Raw genomic sequence first — 22,839 nt, forward strand, 5'->3', positions numbered from 1 at the left:
GAGGTCATTTCCAAGTCTTCGGTCTGTCCAGATACGACTAAGAAGGTCATTCCCGAAGTTCCTGTTTGACATTATGTAGCCATGGAGGCCACTCCATGTTCCCTCATCATCTCTCAGCCGACCCTCCCATCGGCCTTAAGTCAGCCAGCTCTCCTGTTGGCTGTCAGCCGGCATTCCAAATAGTCTGCCTGAGATCCTCAGTTCCACCATGGGGACCTCATGCCCTGCCAGCTCCACCCTGGTGGTCCTCGATCTTGACAGCCCTCCCCGGGCTTCCTGCTCCACCGGATCTGCCGTGGTGGTTCTCAACTCTGCCTGTTTTTCTGAAGGAGTCTTCCTTCCCATCTACTCCGACATGGTCTCCTGAGCTACCTGCTCCGCCATGGTTTCCTGGGTTACCGTTGCTGTCCTGGAGATTCCCTCACCTGCCTGTAGATTCCTATTCACATGCCTGCCAACTGACACAGTTCCAGGATGCCCTCCCGCCCTGGTTATATTCTGTTATGCTAGTCTTTGCATAAGACTGCTTTCACCAATGTGGTTTGTGACTAAGACTTCCTACACTGAGATAATACTACTCACCTTTGTTGTCCTCTACTGTGCATTAACTTACAGTTTTTCACATTTGCTAAGACACTAAACCCCATTCTCTGAACCAAATTCTCTGTAGACTAAACCAATTTGTCAAATAAATCACTCTTTCTGCAAAACCTTAAACAAGTTCAGGCAGTTTAGACACTGTTTGCAGAGCTCATGCACTCTTTTTCTGCAAAACTCTAAAAACATTCTCACTCAGTAAATCGCAATTTGCACTGTGATAAACTTGTGAAGCAAAACCCTAAACACAAGAAAGCAAAAGTACAACTGCAACACGGTTGTCATCATTTACACACAATAATTAAAAACCGTTCACACTTGTTTCTAAATATGTGAATGAACCAAATATAAGCCAGTTCAAAGTGCACAGATGGCATGGGTGCATCCATCAATCTGAGAGGTATGGGAGAGTGAGTATATGAGGTGGAGGAGGATGAGGAAGAGCAAGACCAAGAACAGTCGTTTCAGATGAAATCAGAGGTACTGTGACAGACCATGTTCTTGTGCATGGAATGACAGAGGCAGGACAAAGAGTTCAACCTAATTTGAGCGGATTCTCTGTGGCCACCATAATCAGTTGGAAAAAGAACAGCAAAAGAAGAGTGGAAGAGAATCTTGTGTAGAATTGCAAGACAACCACGTTAGGGTGGAAGAACTGGCCTGGTCTCGTCGTTCCTACACTAACAGAGACCTTACCTGCTACTCACCTGTATACTTGCGGTCCAGGATCCTGTCTTCAGTCATCTGCTACCTGCCCTCCGTGTGTTCATTCCTGTATCTGCAAGAGAGACATTCAGTTACTGTTCAGCCAAGTCATAGCAAGCTCCATTTGACTGCCATACTTACCATTGCTTCATTTTCGTTCCTTTCCTGTGTCAGCCGTTCAATAAAAAACTGTTTATATTTCACTTACCTTTCTGTCCTCCTCTGTTGTGTGTGTGTGTGTAAAACGCCGCCCTCTCTCTCCCGATCTGTCGGAAGAACAGAGCGCTAGTGAGACTCGTACATTTATTTTAATTTGTAAGATGTCCCGCGACTGAAAATAGTTTTCAAAAGAAAACCCACCACTTCAGGTCGACTTTGCACCGCAGACTTATTTAAATATTGCGCGGGAAAGACAGATCCGATAGGTTATCCAGATCGAGAAGTCAGCTGATGTTGCCAAGTGTAAACGTGCTGTGTCCTGATTGACTGTTGATCCGATCTGCTTGATCAGATCACGGTGATCGCATGTTAATGCCAAGTGTAAACGCAGCCTAAGACTTCCTTCATTGAGATAATACTACTTACCTTTGTTGTCCAGTACTGTGCATCAACTTAACTAGCTACCTACCTACCTATGCTACTTACCTGCTACAAATCTTTCTCAGTCATCATCTGCTTCCATCTTCTGTGATCCGACGCTGATCCCCTCCTCACCTGCAATGTAAGGAAAGTTAAGACTGTTATTATCAAGTTTATGTTGGACTATTGCATTCTGAACAATCCCTCACCTGCTTCATCACTTGTCTTCTGGTTCTACCAATAAAGTATGTTTGAGTTAATGACATTTACCTGTGTTGATCCTCCTGTTTGCTGACCGAAGACCAGACCTATTCCAAAAACAACCATGGACATCCTATCTTCTAATCCTGTGAATTTGCTCCTCTCCATTTTCCAAGATGGCCATCCAATTGAAGATTGTTGAGGAATTTCTCAATCTTTCCTATAGAGTACCATGGAGCGATGATACCATGGAGAGTTATCTCAGCTATGCACTGAGACCCCTCTACCACTGTTTAATCTCCCTGTTATGGCAATGGCCGTAATGTGTGTTTGGGCCGCACACTGCTCTCCTACTCCTATTGAAGTGGAGGTCGTTTATCACTCTTTTGTCCATCCTGAGATGACCATGGAGGTCATTTCCAAGTCTTCGGTCTGTCCAGATACGACTAAGAAGGTCATTCCCGAAGTTCCTGTTTGACATTATGTAGCCATGGAGGCCACTCCATGTTCCCTCATCATCTCTCAGCCGACCCTCCCATCGGCCTTAAGTCAGCCAGCTCTCCTGTTGGCTGTCAGCCGGCATTCCAAATAGTCTGCCTGAGATCCTCAGTTCCACCATGGGGACCTCATGCCCTGCCAGCTCCACCCTGGTGGTCCTCGATCTTGACAGCCCTCCCCGGGCTTCCTGCTCCACCGGATCTGCCGTGGTGGTTCTCAACTCTGCCTGTTTTTCTGAAGGAGTCTTCCTTCCCATCTACTCCGACGTGGTCTCCTGAGCTACCTGCTCCGCCATGGTTTCCTGGGTTACCGTTGCTGTCCTGGAGATTCCCTCACCTGCCTGTAGATTCCTATTCACATGCCTGCCAACTGACACAGTTCCAGGATGCCCTCCCGCCCTGGTTATATTCTGTTATGCTAGTCTTTGCATAAGACTGCTTTCACCAATGTGGTTTGTGACTAAGACTTCCTACACTGAGATAATACTACTCACCTTTGTTGTCCTCTACTGTGCATTAACTTACAGTTTTTCACATTTGCTAAGACACTAAACCCCATTCTCTGAACCAAATTCTCTGTAGACTAAACCAATTTGTCAAATAAATCACTCTTTCTGCAAAACCTTAAACAAGTTCAGGCAGTTTAGACACTGTTTGCAGAGCTCATGCACTCTTTTTCTGCAAAACTCTAAAAACATTCTCACTCAGTAAATCGCAATTTGCACTGTGATAAACTTGTGAAGCAAAACCCTAAACACAAGAAAGCAAAAGTACAACTGCAACACGGTTGTCATCATTTACACACAATAATTAAAAACCGTTCACACTTGTTTCTAAATATGTGAATGAACCAAATATAAGCCAGTTCAAAGTGCACAGATGGCATGGGTGCATCCATCAATCTGAGAGGTATGGGAGAGTGAGTATATGAGGTGGAGGAGGATGAGGAAGAGCAAGACCAAGAACAGTCGTTTCAGATGAAATCAGAGGTACTGTGACAGACCATGTTCTTGTGCATGGAATGACAGAGGCAGGACAAAGAGTTCAACCTAATTTGAGCGGATTCTCTGTGGCCACCATAATCAGTTGGAAAAAGAACAGCAAAAGAAGAGTGGAAGAGAATCTTGTGTAGAATTGCAAGACAACCACGTTAGGGTGGAAGAACTGGCCTGGTCTCGTCGTTCCTACACTAACAGAGACCTTACCTGCTACTCACCTGTATACTTGCGGTCCAGGATCCTGTCTTCAGTCATCTGCTACCTGCCCTCCGTGTGTTCATTCCTGTATCTGCAAGAGAGACATTCAGTTACTGTTCAGCCAAGTCATAGCAAGCTCCATTTGACTGCCATACTTACCATTGCTTCATTTTCGTTCCTTTCCTGTGTCAGCCGTTCAATAAAAAACTGTTTATATTTCACTTACCTTTCTGTCCTCCTCTGTTGTGTGTGTGTGTGTGTTTTTGTTGTTGTTGTATATTCTCTGAGATATATATTCACCAAACGTAGGTGTGATTTCTTTTGTGTGTGTGTAAGTGTTTTATTGCAAAATATTTACTAAATACAATAAACCGTTTTTTTGTAACTACAGAATATGCACTGGACACTGTGTTCTCCAGTTTTTGATGTACTGTCTAATGAATGATCTGTAGTGTGTATATTATTGACTAATGTGTGTATGATTTGAAAGCTTTGTTTGATTTTGAGTACAGGTGAAATGGTTTTGAAGCGATCGTTTGATTTTGAAGTCAGGACTTCTGTGAATTTAGTTTGAAGATTTGAATTTGTGTTTAAGGTTTTGAGGAAATGAGTGATGGTTTCAAGAAATGTGTTTTAGCAATTCAGAAAAAACTGTAACTAGCTACCTACCTATGGTACTTACCTGCTATGAATCTCTCTCAGTCATCATCTGCTTCCATCTTCTGTGATCCGGCGCTGATCCCCTCCTCACCTGCAATACAAGGAAAGTTAAGACTATTGCATTCTGAACAATCACTCACCTGCTTCACCACTTGTCTTCTGGTTCTACCAATAATATCTGTTTGAGTTAATGACATTTACCTGTGACGATCCTCCTGTTTGCTGACCGAAGAGCAGACCTATTCCAACAACAACCATGGACATCCTATCCTCTAATCCTGTGTGTAACATTCTCTATGTTACCTTCATTCCAAGTGAACTTGTATTTAAGCCTTGGTTATATTTCTGTATTTTCTGTTATATTTTGTATTTAAGCCACTGGTGGTGGATGAGGAGATACCCCCTGACAATGTAAAGCGCTTTGAGTGCCTAGAAAAGCACTATATAAATGTAATGAATTATTATTATTATTTCTCTATTCCATTTTTTTTTTCATTATTTTGGAAAATGAGGGCATCTCATGCTACATGTACCTGCTGCCAGACAAAAAAAAAACATTAAGGGAACCAGTCTGTTTATTTTGCTATGCTTAATATGCATTGTTGTATGTTTAGTTGCATTTTATTAATTGCATTTGGCTTTTTTTTTCTCTGCTGTTCACGATTAGGATAAATTACCTATAATCCATTTTTGGGTTGTGACCCCACCCCAGTTGAGAACTACTGATCTGGGCCACTGATAATTGATAATCTTCCTTCCGTAATTTTGAGTGTTTTTTTCTAGTTTCTTTAATTTCAGTGTTTCATGTTTTATTAAAGATGCCTTCATTAACAAGGAAGTTGGTTCCTCACCTCTTTGGCGTCTCTTATCCTGCTGAGGAAGGTCCGCAGCTCAAGGGTCTCCAGAAAAAGCGCTCGACACACGGCCTGGTAGTGCTCGGGAGCCAGCGCTGGATTTGCCAGTCTGCGGGCACAAAGCGCCATCACCTGATGAATAGTATGAATGTCATGCACTGTGCCTTCTTCCTCCTCTTCTTCATCCTCATCTTGGCCACTGTAGCCTTCGTCGTTAGCTGCATTACTGCCGCAGTGTTTACTTTCGCTGCTGTCCTGACCACCGACCATAAACTCAATGAGCTGCTCGAGCTGAGGGCTCAGTTCCCGCTCCTCGCTGTCATTCAGGCCCCAGTCCAAAGCACGGTAGATCGCCACACCCATGGACTGAAAAGAGCAGACCTATTCCAACAACAACCATGGACATCCTATCCTCTAATCCTGTGTGTAACATTCTCTATGTTACCTTCATTCCAAGTGAACTTGTATTTAAGCCTTGGTTATATTTCTGTATTTTCTGTTATATTTTGTATTTAAGCCACTGGTGGTGGATGAGGAGATACCCCCTGACAATGTAAAGCGCTTTGAGTGCCTAGAAAAGCACTATATAAATGTAATGAATTATTATTATTATTTCTCTATTCCATTTTTTTTTTCATTATTTTGGAAAATGAGGGCATCTCATGCTACATGTACCTGCTGCCAGACAAAAAAAAAAAACGTTAAGGGAACCAGTCTGTTTATTTTGCTATGCTTAATATGCATTGTTGTATGTTTAGTTGCATTTTATTAATTGCATTTGGCATTTTTTTTCTCTGCTGTTCACGATTAGGATAAATTACCTATAATCCATTTTTGGGTTGTGACCCCACCCCAGTTGAGAACTACTGATCTGGGCCACTGATAATTGATAATCTTCCTTCCGTAATTTTGAGTGTTTTTTTTCTAGTTTCTTTAATTTCAGTGTTTCATGTTTTATTAAAGATGCCTTCATTAACAAGGAAGTTGGTTCCTCACCTCTTTGGCATCTCTTATCCTGCTGAGGAAGGTCCGCAGCTCAAGGGTCTCCAGAAAAAGCGCTCGACACACGGCCTGGTAGTGCTCGGGAGCCAGCGCTGGATTTGCCAGTCTGCGGGCACAAAGCGCCATCACCTGATGAATAGTATGAATGTCATGCACTGTGCCTTCTTCCTCCTCTTCTTCATCCTCATCTTGGCCACTGTAGCCTTCGTCGTTAGCTGCATTACTGCCGCAGTGTTTACTTTCGCTGCTGTCCTGACCACCGACCATAAACTCAATGAGCTGCTCGAGCTGAGGGCTCAGTTCCCGCTCCTCGCTGTCATTCAGGCCCCAGTCCAAAGCACGGTAGATCGCCACACCCATGGACTGAACCAGCTGCACACACGTATGATGAAGAAATGGGGTGTGTTAGGGGATGGAGAGTGCAAAAATGTACCATGATACCACAATAGTCTCATTACATCATTACCTTTCCATCAGCAGCAGAAATATGGTTTGTAGTACAGTCATCTAGAAAAACAAAAACAAAATAAGCAACAGAAAGGTAACACTAACTATATATTTCTAGACTTTTCTTTCTAACCCAACTGATGTAATTACACTGTACTAGTTAGAACCATTCAGGTGAATGAAAATACAAGAAATGCTAAAGATGTCAAAGGTTTTTGCTTGCTTTGCCACATTTTACTTACATATCAAATTGCTCTCACTGAACTATGTAAGCTAACATTTGTGCAAGCTATGCATATTAACTTGACTCTTTCTTTGCAACCTGAACAAAAATTATAATTTTTAAAGAATCACATTTAGTAAAAAACTGTTAGAAAAATGGGATGAGGCTGCTCTGAGATAAACATACTGAATATTTAGGCTTGTTATTTCTAGGAAGGCTTTCACAGCCAATAAAACTGCCATGCAGGCCTCTCAATTACTATATATTTCTAGACTTTTCTTTCTAACCCAACTGATGTAATTACACTGTACTAGTTAGAACCATTCAGGTGAATGAAAATACAAGAAATGCTAAAGATGTCAAAGGTTTTTGCTTACTTTGCCACATTTTACTTACATATCAAATTGCTCTCACTGAACTATGTAAGCTAACATTTGTGCAAGCTATGCATATTAACTTGACTCTTTCTTTGCAACCTGAACAAAAATTATAATTTTTAAAGAATCACATTTAGTAAAAAACTGTTAGAAAAATGGGATGAGGCTGCTCTGAGATAAACATACTGAATATTTAGGCTTGTTATTTCTAGGAAGGCTTTCACAGCCAATAAAACTGCCATGCAGGCCTCTCAATATGCAATCCCGAGTATTTTAAGGGGGTCAGTGAGGTGTAGAAATATGTCAGGATCATTAAGCTTTAAAGAATAGCAGAGAGAATGCTCTCCAGCCAGACACCCTTGAAGTGAACTTGTCCCCACCACCACTGACAGTCCAAAATATATTGCACCAAAAAATGAATAAAGAATTAGCTTTAACAAAACTGGCCAATCTGAATGGGGTTTTACACACGACTGTTTGATATAATGCCTTTAATGATATAAGCCTCAGATGTGAAACACTTGGCTAAAGATACTCTTAACTGCCTCTAGAATTGTAGAATGTCTCTATGAAGAAACTAAACCTTAAAAGGCACCTTTTATGCAAAATCCACTTTCATGGTGTTTGGACATAAATGTGTGTTGGCAGTGTGTGAATACAACCACCCTACAATGATAAAAATCCACCCACTAATTATTTTTTAATCCCCATTAAATCAAATCAGTCTCATTAGACATGCCGTTTTGATTCTCTGAGCAATGTGACGTCACATTGTTTAGGCCCCGCCTTGAGTGAGCCGCACACAAATCGCCATGTTTATCTTCACGCTAGAGCATTTAAAAGCAGCATTCAAATAAGAAATGTCTTCTTATTAAAGCTATAAAAGTTATTCGGTCAAGAGCAGTGAGTGATTTTTTTGTTTTTATTTTCTGTTTGGGTCATATTAACAGCATAGACAGCAGTATAAGTGTATATTACGCTGCTGTCACTTCATACACACATCTACTATAAACATTGACAGTTTAAGCTCAATAAGACATGAAAGAGAACTTAGTTTAATACTCACATGCCACTTTTTGTGCGCGTGCTTCAGATGTGTGCGCTCAGAAAACAATATATAAGAATCCAAATCTGATATGGCTTTAAAACGCACAATTTCAGCGCAATAGACATGATAATCAAAACCAGAGTATTTGAGGTACAAAGGCTCCTCCCTATTCTGGAAAAGCTCATTTACATTTAAAGAGACATGCACGAAAACAGCGTGTTTCTGCTTCCACTCAAAATAGGCATTTTCAAAATGATATAATAAATGATCTGTGGAGTATTTTGAGCTGAAACTTCACAGACACATTCTGGGGACACCTGAGACTTATATTACATCTTGTAAAGATGGGCAAAATAGGTGCCCTTTAAGAAAATTTTTGGACCACCTCTCCCCACAATCTGTATAAGTTCTTCAATATTTCTTTATGGTCTCTCTTGATAGCACAGCCCTTTTTAGGTTATGCTACAACATCTCAATTGGCTTCCAGGACTCAGGAAAACATTTTCTTTTATTTTTCAGCCATTCTTTAGTTGATTTGCTTGTGTGATTTGTGTCATTGTCTTGCTGCATCACTCAACCTCTATAAAGTTTAAAGTCATGCATTGCTATACTTACATTCTCCTGTAAAATAAAATGTATTGTTCCTTTAGTGATAGTGTCCAGACCCTGAGGCAGCAAAGCAGCATTGGGTTCAGATATTGGGTTCTTCGCTGGTTATTGAATGACATTTTTAATATTTATGGGAAAAAATTGTATTATACACCTCTGCATGATGAAAGGTTGTTTACATTATTATCATTTTGAAAAAATGCTACCAAGTTTTTACTTATTCTTTCTGCCGGCCAATTCTGAAAGAAAATGTGCCAGGACCCTCCTACTATAAAAGTGAATTCAGCTTTAACAAGCATTTTAATGACAGATCAACTGTGAGCTCTTACTTCAGTGCAGTGTTGTGGATATATCAGCAAACACTGTGCTTCATACATTCAGTTCAGCAGCATTAAAGAGGGACAATTTTATGTACGTTTTGCATATTTGGTCCAAGTGTCTCTACAGAACTCTTTAACTTTGTGTGGGAAAGATATTTCATTGAAGATGAGGCCTGTTAGTCAGTACTTGGGTTCTTACTCCATCTGTGAAGCAACTGACTGTACATTTTCTCCAATTACGACTCAGCAATTCAGTGTTGTTGGGTTGGCATAAGGGATATCTGCTGAGGATCACGTATGCTCTCTTCTGTCTGCAGTCTCCTCCTCTAGCAAATGTGACTCAAATGCAGAGATAAAGAACCCAAGCATAGTTTTAGGTTTTAAACAAGATTCCAGAAACATGCGAGAGAAAAAAAATTTGTTTAAAAATGATCAACAGGAGAACTCAGAAAAGTCTGTTACATCAAATATTGTAGGACGAACAATAAGCTAAAGTCGGCATAAATAGTCTTTTCTCTCCTGCTGGGATGTACTGTATATCTGAGTGAAACGACCACTCAAATGAAAACAAAAAGTGCACCGAATTTATTTATAATAAAAAGTGCAGTATTCAGTATTGTTGTTAAAAAACAACAACTGTCAGTTTTTGTTTCATGATGAATTTAATAAATAAAAAACTTCCAAATAAATACATAAATAAGAGCCTAACAATAACCATAGAACAAAACAACTATCTAAAATAACATTGCAATTTTACATGTACAAATGTATCTGTATTTGGAGTTGTTTATATTTTTAATATATATATATATATATATATATATATATATATATATATATAATTTTTGTTATTGTGTAAACTGTACTGGTCAAATCAGTTATTTGCTACAATTATACATTGATAAGTTTTGTCTAACTGAATGCTATTGGTTCTCATACTGAGTCTTCTAAATGCAGATTTCAACAGTAGGTAAAGTTAATGAAACTTCTAAAAACTATAAAAAGTCTAAATGACATTCAAGCAAGATCCACAAATATATTCCAAGCTTGACTGGTGGATTTGTAAAATTGTGATTCCTATTTCATTTCTACGGCAGTGCATTTGCCAATTTAGCTGACGTATCATAAACATTCCAAGTCATAAAAATTGGTTGAATATACATGCATTTCTGAGAGATTTTGGATCATTTTGCATGTGATGGCTCACACAATGACAGAAAGTTTAAAAGTGAAGAGTATGACGATTTCACTGAGAATCAGCTCAGTTTTGATCGGGAAGCCATGTGCATTTAGTTATTGTGCAAACTGTAGAAACATGTACTTAATCTTTTCCAAACAAATTGTTCAGAGATCTGAACTGCAAATGTAGTTGTGCTCGAATTATTTCTCATATCTATGTCGTCATTAAAAAGTCCTACTAAAATACAATGTAAAAGACAAACGTTAGAGCATCCTTTGTCTATCCTCCTCTGCCTCACTTCCAAAACAGTGAATCCACGCACGTGTCAGCATGTTTTGTAAAGAGTATAGCGTGAGGGTTAGGCCTACTTACAGTATTTACACACTGCAGCACCCTCTGCTGATACATTTTGTCAGGCCAATGCAGAGACAACGGCAGCCGCGTTTTACAACACATTGTATCACAAATCAAATTCAAAAACAGTGTTTACAAAGAACACAAATGTTTCGGCATCAAATGCATCAAAGCTGAAGAAAATGCTTCAGGAATCAAAAGTATAAACTTAACAACGCCATTGCTCACCAGATGGGAATTAAAACAAATACGCTCATCACGCATGCATTTAAGTGCTGCCTCGGTGTTGGATAAATATCAAATGCCTGACTTGTTTTTAAAATGCGGCATTTTTATTAGTCTTATCTCAATGGAGGACGTGCATCTAGGCTACCACAGATTTAGTGATAGAATACAAATGGGATGCGTGTCAAATTAAATATGCCGGGACGAAAGAAACTCCTAAACCTTGATTTCTTCTTGAGCCTGTTGAAGAAGTTTCGTTAAATGAATGTGGAGTCCTTACCGCTGCTGTCCAGATGTGCCGTGACTCTCCCGTCCCTGTGCAGGGTTATTGATGACGGATCTCGGATCAGAAACTCTTCGCCAGGCTGCGTGTGCGGGCGCGGCGCTCTCAGCGCTCTGCAGCACTGAAAACACACTGCCCAAGCCTGCTCCTCGTTGATGGGCTGCTCGTACGACTTCAGCACCTCCTCCAGGGACAGCTCCCTGATCTCACCTCTCTCCGCTGGAGCAGATACCCTTGAGTCTCCGTCCTTTCCGCTTCTGTTCGCGGATCTGGCCATGACGAAGCCGAGCTCTAGCCTACAGTTTCCTCGGAATCCACTTGGATCTGTCTGGGAACGGAATGATGATTCTGCTGTTCATTCCGGGAAGCGTCTGCAATAATAACGTCAGTCAGTGATGGGCAGAGGAGCGGAGGCGGGCGGGCATCTCTGATGGCGCAATTGTAGCAAAAGACAGAACGCAGGAGAGAGAGAGAGAAACAAACTTCATAACCATATATTGCGTATGTATGTTGTATGATGAATCTTTCGCATCGGTCAAGTCTCCTTCATCATGTCCGGACGGGTGTCATATCCTGCATCCTCTGCAAAGTGCTCTCTGAGCTCCTCCCACATACTGGACCAATGAAACAGATGAGCTGAACTTGCAGGGGAACTAGTTGGGATACATAAATAACCGAAGGCGGATATAGAAAAATAGACAAAATAGAAATATCTAAACATTAAATATCTAAAACAAATAAATCGTTATTCATCTATTGGACAAAAGCAACATGAACTAATATAAAATATCAACGAATAACAGGTGCAAGTGTATGCAGAGTTTCTATTTGGGCTATAACCTGTTTTTATACAGTCTATGGCTATAACACGTGTTTGCAGCATTGAGCAATGCAGTGCTGAAATTTGCGTGCTCATGAATCCTCTCATTATAACACACGAATTGTAGACATTATGAAAGATGCATTATGCATATAACCGAGATTTGTGAGATTGCGATGAACTGAGATGTCTTTTAGAGATTATAAATGCAGCGCTCTTTGCTGGCATTCTGCCAAACCATGCACACAGCACCCACTTCCTTTAGTTAAACACAACAGTGTTCTGTGAATGTTGATGCTTTAATAACAAATATTTATCGGGAGCGTGTATGCTGGGATTTCATAAATTTCATGGAGAAAAAAGTAACGTTACTAGTAATGTAACTAATTACTAATTACTTTTGAGATAAAGTAATCAGAACAGTACCGTGATTACTTTTAAAAGGAGTAATCAGTAATTTGAGAGTAACTTGCCCAACACTGTAAACGAGTAATAATACTTTAAAATCAATCCTAATGGAACTGGAAGTCAGTGTAAGGACCTGAGGACTGGTGTGGTGTGCTCAGATTTTCTGGTTCTAGTCAGAATTCTGGCAGCAGTGTTCTGGATGAGCTGGGAAGGCCGGTGAGGAGACCTTTACAATAGTCCACCCTGCTGGTGATAAAGGCATGAACAAGTCTTGACTGCAAAAAAACATCTAATTCTTGCAATGTTTTTGAGATGCTAGTATGCTGATTTAGTTATCGCTTTGATATGACTACACTGTAAAACTTTGATGTAAAAAAAAATCACTTAATTAATCACTTGATCTAATTAAATGCAACACTTTTACTCTTTGTAGTGTGGACACTACAAGATTTTGCAGTGGGGTTAAAAGGGTTAAAGGTGTAAAATAAAAAGACGCAAAATGTATTTTAACAGTAATAAACTGTAAATTAAGTTATGGCAAGCAAACTGTGGAAAAACAGTAATATATTGGCAAAGCCACATTGAGTCACATGTGAACTAAATTAAAGGAGAGAAAATGCTGAAATGAAGTGTTATTTCATGTGTTTTCACACATAATGAGATAGGGGCGATCTGTTAGTGTTTCATGTCCTGTTCTGTTGGGATTTAAAGGGTTTCTGTTGTCTGAGTTTTGTGGGTTACCGTCGTGCTGAAGAGTAGAGTCTGCGTTTAAGTCAAGATGAGCAGAGAAACATTGATGTGTTGCTGCATATTGCTTTATTTAAAAGCAGTGTCTGTGAAGTTGCTGATGCAGTGATGATATATTTGCTAATTCTATCAGGACACACATATATGCTGTTGTTAGTAAGCAGTTATCTGCAAGAGATTTGAGTTAAATTTGTTTCTATGATTTTGCATAATTCAGTTCATTTGATTTTAAGAAATAATCTTTTTATAGCTGACTCAAATAAGTTCACATTCGTTTATAAACATAAATGGCAGTTGGCCGGTTTCTACAAACGAAATGAACAAAATAAATGTAGTTTTTTTTTAGTGCATTACAGTAACAGTGTAAAGTAAGTAAATAAATGTAAAATTAACAGTAAACTACAGACTATTTCACTGTTAATGTACAGGACTATTTTTACACTGAAATTTCAAATACAGTAAAATACTAAAAATATACAGTACTTTGAAGGTGAAGCTGCTGCCAGTTAATTACTGCAAATCTGCAGTGAAAAGTTTTACAATGTACTGAAACTAAAGTCACCAAGATTCCTGACTTGATTTTTTGTTGTTTGACTCCTAGAGTCTAGGTATACATTCACCTTCAGAACTTCATATTTGTTTGCAAATGCAATGACTTCCATGTTCTCTTTGGTTAACTGAAGAAAGTTTTGGCACATCCAACTGTTGATTTCATCAATGCATTGGCAGAGGGAGTCAAGGCTAGGCTAGATAAGGCTAGGTAAATCTGGGTCTCATCTGCATAGCTGTGATATGCAATCTTGTTCTTTCTCATTATTTGACTCAGTGGGAGCATATACAGGTTGAACAATTAAGAGTGGTGCAAGAATTGAGCCTTGAGGGACTCCATATGTCATGGACATCCACTTAAACTTAATGTCACCTATAATAAACTTTCCCTTCTATATGGCCGGAACCATTTGAGGACCATCCCAGAAAACCTGACCCAGTTTTCCAGTCTAAGTATGTTGTGATCAACAGTGTCAAATGCAGAACTGATATTTTGCCAGAATCAGTATTTAAGAGAATATCATTTATTATCTTTAATGTTAATAACATTTATTAATAAATGATGAATTTTCCACTTCTAAGAGATCAACTTCTAAACAGTTAAACACACTTTTGAAAAAAAAAATGTAGGAAGTGTGTCAAGGCAGCAGGTTGACATTTTAAGGTGCTGTACGGTTTCTTCTGAAATTTTGCCATCAATTGCTTTGAAATCAGACATAGTAACTGCTTTCTGAAATTGTGGTCGATATGTCTGACCTCTGTGCAATGTGAGGATGTGCTGATCACCTCTCTGAGAATCTGACTTGGGGGTTTAGTCTCTCAACAGTAGCAAAAAGAGTGAGTGTTGTTCAACTTGCTGTTTATAAGGTTTGAGAAGAAGGTCTGTCTAGCTGTGCCTAGTTCCACATTGAAAGCATGAAGGCTGTCTTTATAGATGTTATAGTGAATTTCAAGTTTCGTCTTCCGACCACATGCTTTTCTGCATTCTTTTCATACTCTGTACTGCTGTTGAGTTTCTCCAAGGTGCTTTTTGTTTGCCAGTCTTTATCCTGACTGACATCGATAACAGTCTTAATAACTTTTGAGTTAAATGAATCAAGGAGAAAATCATCAGAGTCTGTTGTTATAGCCTTCATAAATAGCACACTAGTGTTCTCATTTATGCATCACTTTTTGTGACAGACACAGATCTAGTTTCAGTGGTAGAAGAGATCAATACATCAAAGAAAACACAGAAGTGATCAGATGCTACGTCCTTAATGACAATAATGGATGATAATATTGGTTAATTATTATTAATCAATAATGATTAATAATGGATGAAATGTTCAGACCCTTACTGATGAGTATATTTGATATATTTTATTTATTTTTTAATTAGAAGGACCTTTTCCACTATACTGTAAATAAACTTTTTGGATGTTAAAGGTTCCTCATGGAACCACAGGTGCCAATAAATAACTTAAATTTATGAGAGTGTCATTCCTGGACAAAGCAAACTCAAAATACTTTGTGACAAACTCACCGCAAAGGGGATGTCATTAAAAACACATAGTGAAGAAATGAGAATTCTGTAGGTAATAGGTCCAGTTTATTGGAGATGTATTACTTCACCTAATATTTGTATACCATTTAAGACATGAGATACTTCTTTTGTTGATTCTGATACATAATTCCTGTTCAAAAACATAGTCCATACCCTAACCCTAACCTACCCCTAACATTAAAGGGAAATAAATGTGAATTAGAATGATTGTAGAATGGTTCGAACCCATTATAACCCTGAGCTTGACATTAACTGTAATCTGATTGGTTGATTGAAATGTTGTTCCAGGATCAAGGATGTTGATTCAGGAACATGTTCTGTTTGGTGAAATCACATTCATTTGGCTTTTATGGGTTACGTCATTATACTTGCTTGAGTTGGATCGAAGAGCGTCACAAATCACTCACTTATGAGGTTCATTTCAACAGCCAAGCCAGGCAGTGGACATCAAGTCAAGAGCCCATTTTTAAGTTACTGTAATAAGATTTTTAGTTTTTACATTCCAAAAATACAGAAACAATGTCAAATTAACAATGAACTTTTCCTACAGTACATAAGGGATCAATGAACTAACCAGTTTTTGATGCTGCACCATAAAGTTTGGATACACCTTATTAAATAAATTCACATTTGTTCAGAATTACTGGCATAATATAATGTGATGACATAAGAGCTGACTTTTGCATGTTAATATAGTCTTTAATTAGAAGGTAAACAGATATGAACCTATTCCTTCCAAACACTGGTTTAGAACATTTACAGTTCTTGGCAGATGGCTTTCATCAAACCAGACTTCTAAAACACTTTGTCTTATTCAATAAACTTTAGGGTAAGCGATTTATTTAAATCTCTTAAATGCCTTTGAATGCTCAGACTTGTGCCTGAGTCATATGTGCTATGTGTTCCCCAGAAATAACTTGCAAGTGTCTTGATGGAAGAGTGTAGTAACATCTCACAGCAAGAACTGGCCAATCTGGTGCTGTTCATGAGGATGAGATGCACTGTAGCACTTAAACACCACATACTGACTGCTACTCCGTATATAAACAGTAGAACTCCATTTGTAGAGAGATTATAGCTTTTATGTATATTAATACAGCAGGGTTTAATGATCAATTGTCAAAGAAAGTTTGTAAGGTACATAAAGTGGGGGGAAAAAAATATATATGTTTTTTACTCCACATTGATCAGACAAAAAGATTGACAAACCAGTGGATGAGGCATCATGTTTTTACACTGAAGGCGCAAACACCCAGAAGATCAACATTGATTATAAACCTAGAGACAGCTTACTGAAGACAAGCATAAATACCAACATTCTAAATGTGTACCATGATTTTATTCCTAAAATGTCTCTCTCCCTATATAGTTTAATAACACAATAGATTGTGATGGATAAATTATCAAATGTCCCTCCTGATCACAACAGGTAACAAAATATATTCTCTATCCACCTTATTCAAGTTTTACTTCCGCATTGAAAAATAAGGTGGATATAAATCACAACACATTTGCATTCTGTGTGTAAAATGGTTTGAAGAGACTTTTGATCTTTGGATCACTTTATCTCTAACAAGTCAACTGATTTAAGATACTGCTTGTCATGTTGAATATAAATTAATGTGATTCAACATCAATAAAATAACATAAAATACCTGAACACCATTGAAATCATACATTACCTCATAAAAAGGGCAAGACCTCAATTAAAAAATACGAACACTCCTACAAATAGTTTACATTTGATCACATTAGGTTCCAAATGTCAGTGTATACAGATAAATTCTACAGAACAAGTATAAAGAATAATAAAAGCCTTTTATGTAAATGACAGACAAAGCAGTACCACAGTACTAAAACGTAGAAGTGAGTCTGACATCCAGGTTCAAAGTCCTTTTAGCTATAATTTATCCCATACTGTTTTACCACAATCAAACAAGTCATAAAAATCATAAAATGGTGTCTGTATGACATGTTATCTATACTTCTTTCACAGTGGTTAGTGGCGACCAAGTACATGGCATAGAAAAACATTAACTAGGCATAATAAAAAAAAGGTCTATAGCAACAAAATATCACTCTCTAATTAATATATACATTTTCACTTTTCAAAGCTTTGTTGAGCATGTAATCTTTTAAAAAGCACTTTTAGTTAGATAAATATAAAAGAATTTGAAGAGCCCAAACCATCAAACGTAATTCCTCCAATCATCTCATTTCAAAATGACTCAAGTATTTAAATATTTACGCATTTAAGAGCAGATAAACATATGGATGAGATAGTAATTAACTATTTCTTCATATGTAAACAATCAGAACATTAACCTACCTAAGTTTATACTCTTACAACTACCTTGGCTAACATTGAACTTGCAAGAGCACACTCTTGCTCAGTTTGGTAGAGATAGACAAACTGGTGTTTTTAAAATGAGGATCTTTGCTTTTGTTTTCCAGTACAATATCTAAATATCCTCAAAACAAGATGAATTCACATTCTAAGTGAAACTCTATAATACAGTCTCATGAATAGGCGTGTATTTTGTCTTGTGGCACTGGCAATACTTCTTTCACAGTGGTTAGTGGCGACCAAGTACATGGCATAAAAAAACATTAACTAGGCATAATAAAAAAAGGTCTATAGCAACAAAATATCACTCTCTAATTAATATATACATTTTCACTTTTAAAAAGCACTTTTAGTTAGATAAATATAAAAGAATTTGAAGAGCCCAAACCATCAAACGTAATTCCTCCAATCATCTCATTTCAAAATGACTCAAGTATTTAAATATTTACGCATTTAAGAGCAGATAAACATATGGATGAGATAGTAATTAACTATTTCTTCATATGTAAACAATCAGAACATTAACCTACCTAAGTTTATACTCTTACAACTACCTTGGCTAACATTGAACTTGCAAGAGCACACTCTTGCTCAGTTTGGTAGAGATAGACAAACTGGTGTTTTTAAAATGAGGATCTTTGCTTTTGTTTTCCAGTACAATATCTAAATATCCTCAAAACAAGATGAATTCACATTCTAAGTGAAACTCTATAATACAGTCTCATGAATAGGCGTGTATTTTGTCTTGTGGCACTGGCTTATTTTCTCACTTGTTTTACATGGAAGTATAATTAAGTAACTCAAGTGTGTCCCCGTGTAATGCAAAGGCCTCTCTACACTTTTAAAAATAAAGGTGCTTCAAAAGGTTCTTCAAGCGATGCAAGGTTCTTCTATGGCATCGTGAAGCACCTTTATTTTTAAGAGTGTTGGTCTATAAAATGATAGCAACAACACTTTTGGCCCTTATGTGCAATAAATATTAAAAGAATAAACAATCTTTTAACAAAGTAATATAGCTAACCCAACTGTAGGCTGTTCACCTACATGTCTTCATTAAAAAGTCAGTATTAGAACATACCCATAATTTTCATACTCAATTCATTGAACATGATTGTGCACTTGGAAATCTAAGATTTTTTGCTAGTAATTTGCCCAGGATTTTTCTAATATACACACACCCATAGAGCACAACTTGAATCCTGTTCATTATTTAATTTTGGTTGAAATGACAACTGTAGTCACGATTATACAATAATTTTATTATTTTCATTCGTTGTATAATTGTTGGCAATTCTATTATTTTCAATTGGATCCTTTTATTTTCTTAATTTCTGCATAATTTTTTGCCTCTTTTACCCATATTTATCCATTGTTGGTTGTGTGTCTTTTTTCATTTGTTCAATTTATGGTTAAAAGGGGTCATATGATGCTGCTAAAAAGAACATTATTTGGTGTAATGAAATGTGTTTATTCGGTTTAAGGTTAAAAAAACATTATTTTCCACATACTGTACATTATTGTTTCTCCTCTATGCCCCACCTTTCTGAAACGCGTCGATTTTTACAAAGCTCATCGGTCTGAAAAGCGAGGTCTGCTCTGATTGGCCAGCTATCCAGTGCGTTGTGATTGGCCGAATTCCTCAAGCGCGTGACAGAAATGTTACGCCCCTTACCATATTGTGATGATGCCTGCGGCAACCACATGTGATGACTCCGGGCTGGACTTCGCTTCATCCACGGTGAAAGCCGATCCGGCAATCCACAGCGCGAAGTTGATGTATTCCCTCAGCGACCAGCACGGATCAGCTCCAGGCATGACGAAGCAGATATCATCCTTTTTTGGAAGACCAAACAAAGTAGTTTCGCTTTCACAACGAAACACACCACGCCTTCACAACATGGCAGCGGCGGCAACAATACTACAGCGAGAATAAAAGTTACACCTTCTTTCTTTGCATGAATATTTGGGCGGTGTTATGCAAATTTTCCCACATCGTGATGTAGATATGTGGGGGCGTGTTAGAACGAGCCGTTTTAGGTAGGCGTGGCTGACTCTTAACTTTTATAAAGAATATCTCTTTGGATTTGAGACTTTAGTCTTTGCAACTTTACAGATCTTCTTTATGCACCAAGAACTTGTAACACTCCAAAGAGAAAGGAACAATTTAAATCACATCATATGACCCCTTTAAGCAAAGTGCTTCATGACAACTTGTAGCAAGGATTCAACTGATGTGTGACTTTTTAAAAAATGGCACATACAATCACATTTCTAAGAGCGTTTTTTTTCTTGGTCCAAGTCGGAGTAAAGTCTAAATCAATGGACAACAAGTAGTCTACAGCTAATAAAACTCTTAAAATAGCAAAGCACTAACATCAATCTAAACATACAATCAAATATTAGGGCTGCTCCTGGGGCCCCACTCTCCAACCTGCTTCAGCACACCCAGGCTGCGTTCCAGTCCGTTTTTTTATGCCCTTCACTCGCAAACTTCCCTCCGTCTCGTTTACTCGGATGTACGTTATTGATTACGTTGCATGAGTGCCCACTTCTGGCGGAACCCTTGGAATGTGCTGAATTGGAACATTCTAAGCACTTGATCACTTAGAATCAGCTTTGGAGTTGGTTTATGGTTTAAATTTTTTCCCTTATGAATTTGTTTGGTGCAGCATTCTATATGTATATAGGTATGTTTGGGCTGTTATAAATGTAAAATTTTTTTTTATATATTATAGAGTTGTTTGAGGTGGGGATAAATTAAACGCGATCTGTGATGACATCACAATCGTGTTGCATTGTGGTCTATGGAGCGGCCTGAAGTGTGCATATGAAGCAGACTCGCTCCCTCGGTCAAAATCGAGGGGTCGAGGGTCTGTTCATATAAACTTCCCTCGTCCACTTCACGAAGTGGAACGCACTTCAAAATGGCAGCGGGGATTCCCCCGAGGGGAAGTGCTTAGGGAAGTTCGAGAGTGCGTGTCTAAAAGTGGAGTTTTTCCAAGCGATCCTGAAGAGCTTGATGAGCTGCTTCAGGTGTGTTTGATTAGGTGTAGCTAAACTCTGCGAGACAGTGGGTCTCCAGGAGCAGGAACTACTTTATTCACAATGATGTTGATATTCAGCTTTATGCATTCAAAGTCGGTGTAAATCTGTAGATAGCTGAATGGCATTTTTATGTGACACTTATACAAGAAACACACAGCCCTGTTATAGTTCTGATTCAACCTGCATCTACAACGTCAAATTGAAATGAAAATTTTTTTCTGTAAACAAAAACAAAAAAACACCATAATAGTTTCTTTGTCAATAAATACATCTTGAAGTTAATTATTGGACCACGATTTCTTCAAAAACAGCATCCAGTGTTGTGTTAAGAAGAGGACAGCGCTTCATTGCTCTAGTGTCCCGTTTGACAGAGGAACGTCTCATTCTCTGCTGGTCACTAGGACATTGTGTTGGACAGTCCATACTTTTGTATGAAGTGAAGGAGAGCAAAACCGATGGGCAAACGCCACACCATTCTTAGGTCTTTATGCATTTGATCACTGGAGCGTCTCTATACTTTAGCGGAAGTGCTTTTAGATGGTAGCCAGCTGAACTGATTGCGTTCATGTGGCTTCAGCAGGTCTAAATACAGCAGTTTTTGCTCTCTCTCACTATCCACTGCTTTATATCCAAGCAGAGTCATGGCTCCTTTGCAAACATCCTGGATGCGCTGGACTTTTTCAAACGGTAAGGTGGTTCGCCAAGCCAAGGAGACGTCCTCTGCATTTCGCGAGGTGATCTTGAAGGCATCGTTCTTCGTTCCCTTGCCCTTCCCATGGGTGATGCGGTAGATCCACTCCTGCAAAGTTTCGGTCATCTCCAGCCCCACAAACTCATACATGGCTTCGATCTCGGCCAGAGTGTTACGTGCTAGATCCTCGTAACGTATCATTTTGTAGCGTCCCCGTAGGAAATCGGGCGGCTTTAACATGGCCGTCTCATAAATGCGCACATGACTGCGGCAAATCTCCTGCAAGACCTTGTATGGCTTATCCTGTTCCGGAAGGCTCGCCTGTTCGAGCACTATGGCGCTATCTTGCACCAGGGCATAGGCCGACTTCTCTCGGGAACGAAGCACCGCTCGTGGGTCACGAACTAGATGGATGATGCGCAGATCCAGAGTGGGGTCCTGCAGTAGCGGGTACAGCGACTCCAACTCGAAGAAGCGCACCTCTTTTAACACCACATGGCTGTAAGTCCGACACGCTGCCTCCGCAAGCTTCAAACCCTGCGAGTCGCAGCGCTGCTTGCATTCTTGCTCTTTGCTAATCTCGTTGCGAGCTGTGAGAAAACAAGCGGGTGGAGAGCAGAGCGCGTGGCTGTGGCTCCACATGAAGAGACTGGAGACGTTGCATGGCTGGGGGATGTAAGCGTCCATCACCGACATGTCGCACTGAAAGACGCTGCGAATCATATCGCGCACCGCCATTCGCAAGCTACGTGCACCGGCTTGCTTTATAGACATCCACACGTGCCAGCCTGGCTCCATCAGGTAAAAGACCTCCGGATGTTGGTTAAACACCTGGCCCAGGAATGATGAGCCAGACCTCCAAGATGACAGCAGCAGCACATGCACCTTGCCCTCGGACAAAGAGGTGTTTTGAGATGGTGGACGGCTGTACCATCCGTACAGAAGCACCATTGCAACAGCCTGAATTAGCAAAAGACTTCGCACAGTGGGCTTCGACACTCTCCACCACAGCATAATGTCAACTTTACTCACCTGCAAAAGCAAGCACATTCATACTTTAATGGCTGGTTCATGTACTGGTGTTTTTATGTGACAAAATAATATTCTAGTTGTAAATGATTACTTACAATGGCTTTAACCCTGTAAAGCTTGACATAGGAAATAATAGGCAGAGAAATGCAAGGTTTTTTGAACATTTAGGTTAAAAGTATGCATATGTGATTGATTGATTTATTGTTGAGTATCATATTTGATTCATCAGGGTTTTGTGGCTCTTACAGTCAAGGATGGGCAGTATTTAAGATACATAGTATTTTGTATTTTAAAGGG

General features: G+C 39.1%; 2 protein-coding genes across 2 annotated transcripts in view; both read right to left on the minus strand.

Annotated features, from left to right (window-relative positions):
- Positions 1 to 11,938, minus strand: part of spire2 (spire-type actin nucleation factor 2) — a 38,058-nt gene extending 26,120 nt beyond the window's left edge. Inside the window, exons 1-4 of the mRNA XM_016238607.1 lie at positions 11,355 to 11,938; positions 6,758 to 6,798; positions 6,453 to 6,663; positions 5,287 to 5,465 (exon numbers count right to left, since the gene is read on the minus strand). Of these exons, the coding sequence (XP_016094093.1) occupies positions 5,287 to 5,465; positions 6,453 to 6,663; positions 6,758 to 6,798; positions 11,355 to 11,634 (711 nt within the window). The 5' untranslated portion in view covers positions 11,635 to 11,938. The remainder of the gene's footprint in view (positions 1 to 5,286; positions 5,466 to 6,452; positions 6,664 to 6,757; positions 6,799 to 11,354) is intronic.
- An 8,796-nt stretch (positions 11,939 to 20,734) lies between these two features.
- On the minus strand, positions 20,735 to 22,538 carry LOC107555732 (carbohydrate sulfotransferase 6-like). Its single transcript, XM_016238609.1, has one exon. The coding sequence runs from the start codon at positions 22,522 to 22,524 to the stop codon at positions 21,331 to 21,333; it is 1,194 nt and encodes a 397-aa protein (XP_016094095.1). The 5' UTR covers positions 22,525 to 22,538; the 3' UTR covers positions 20,735 to 21,330.
- Between the last annotated feature and the right edge of the window lie 301 nt (positions 22,539 to 22,839).

This window comes from Sinocyclocheilus grahami, unplaced genomic scaffold (genome assembly GCF_001515645.1).
Source record: "Sinocyclocheilus grahami isolate Dianchi unplaced genomic scaffold, SAMN03320097.WGS_v1.1 scaffold543.1, whole genome shotgun sequence".
In the NCBI taxonomy this organism is placed as follows: Eukaryota; Metazoa; Chordata; class Actinopteri; order Cypriniformes; family Cyprinidae; genus Sinocyclocheilus; species Sinocyclocheilus grahami.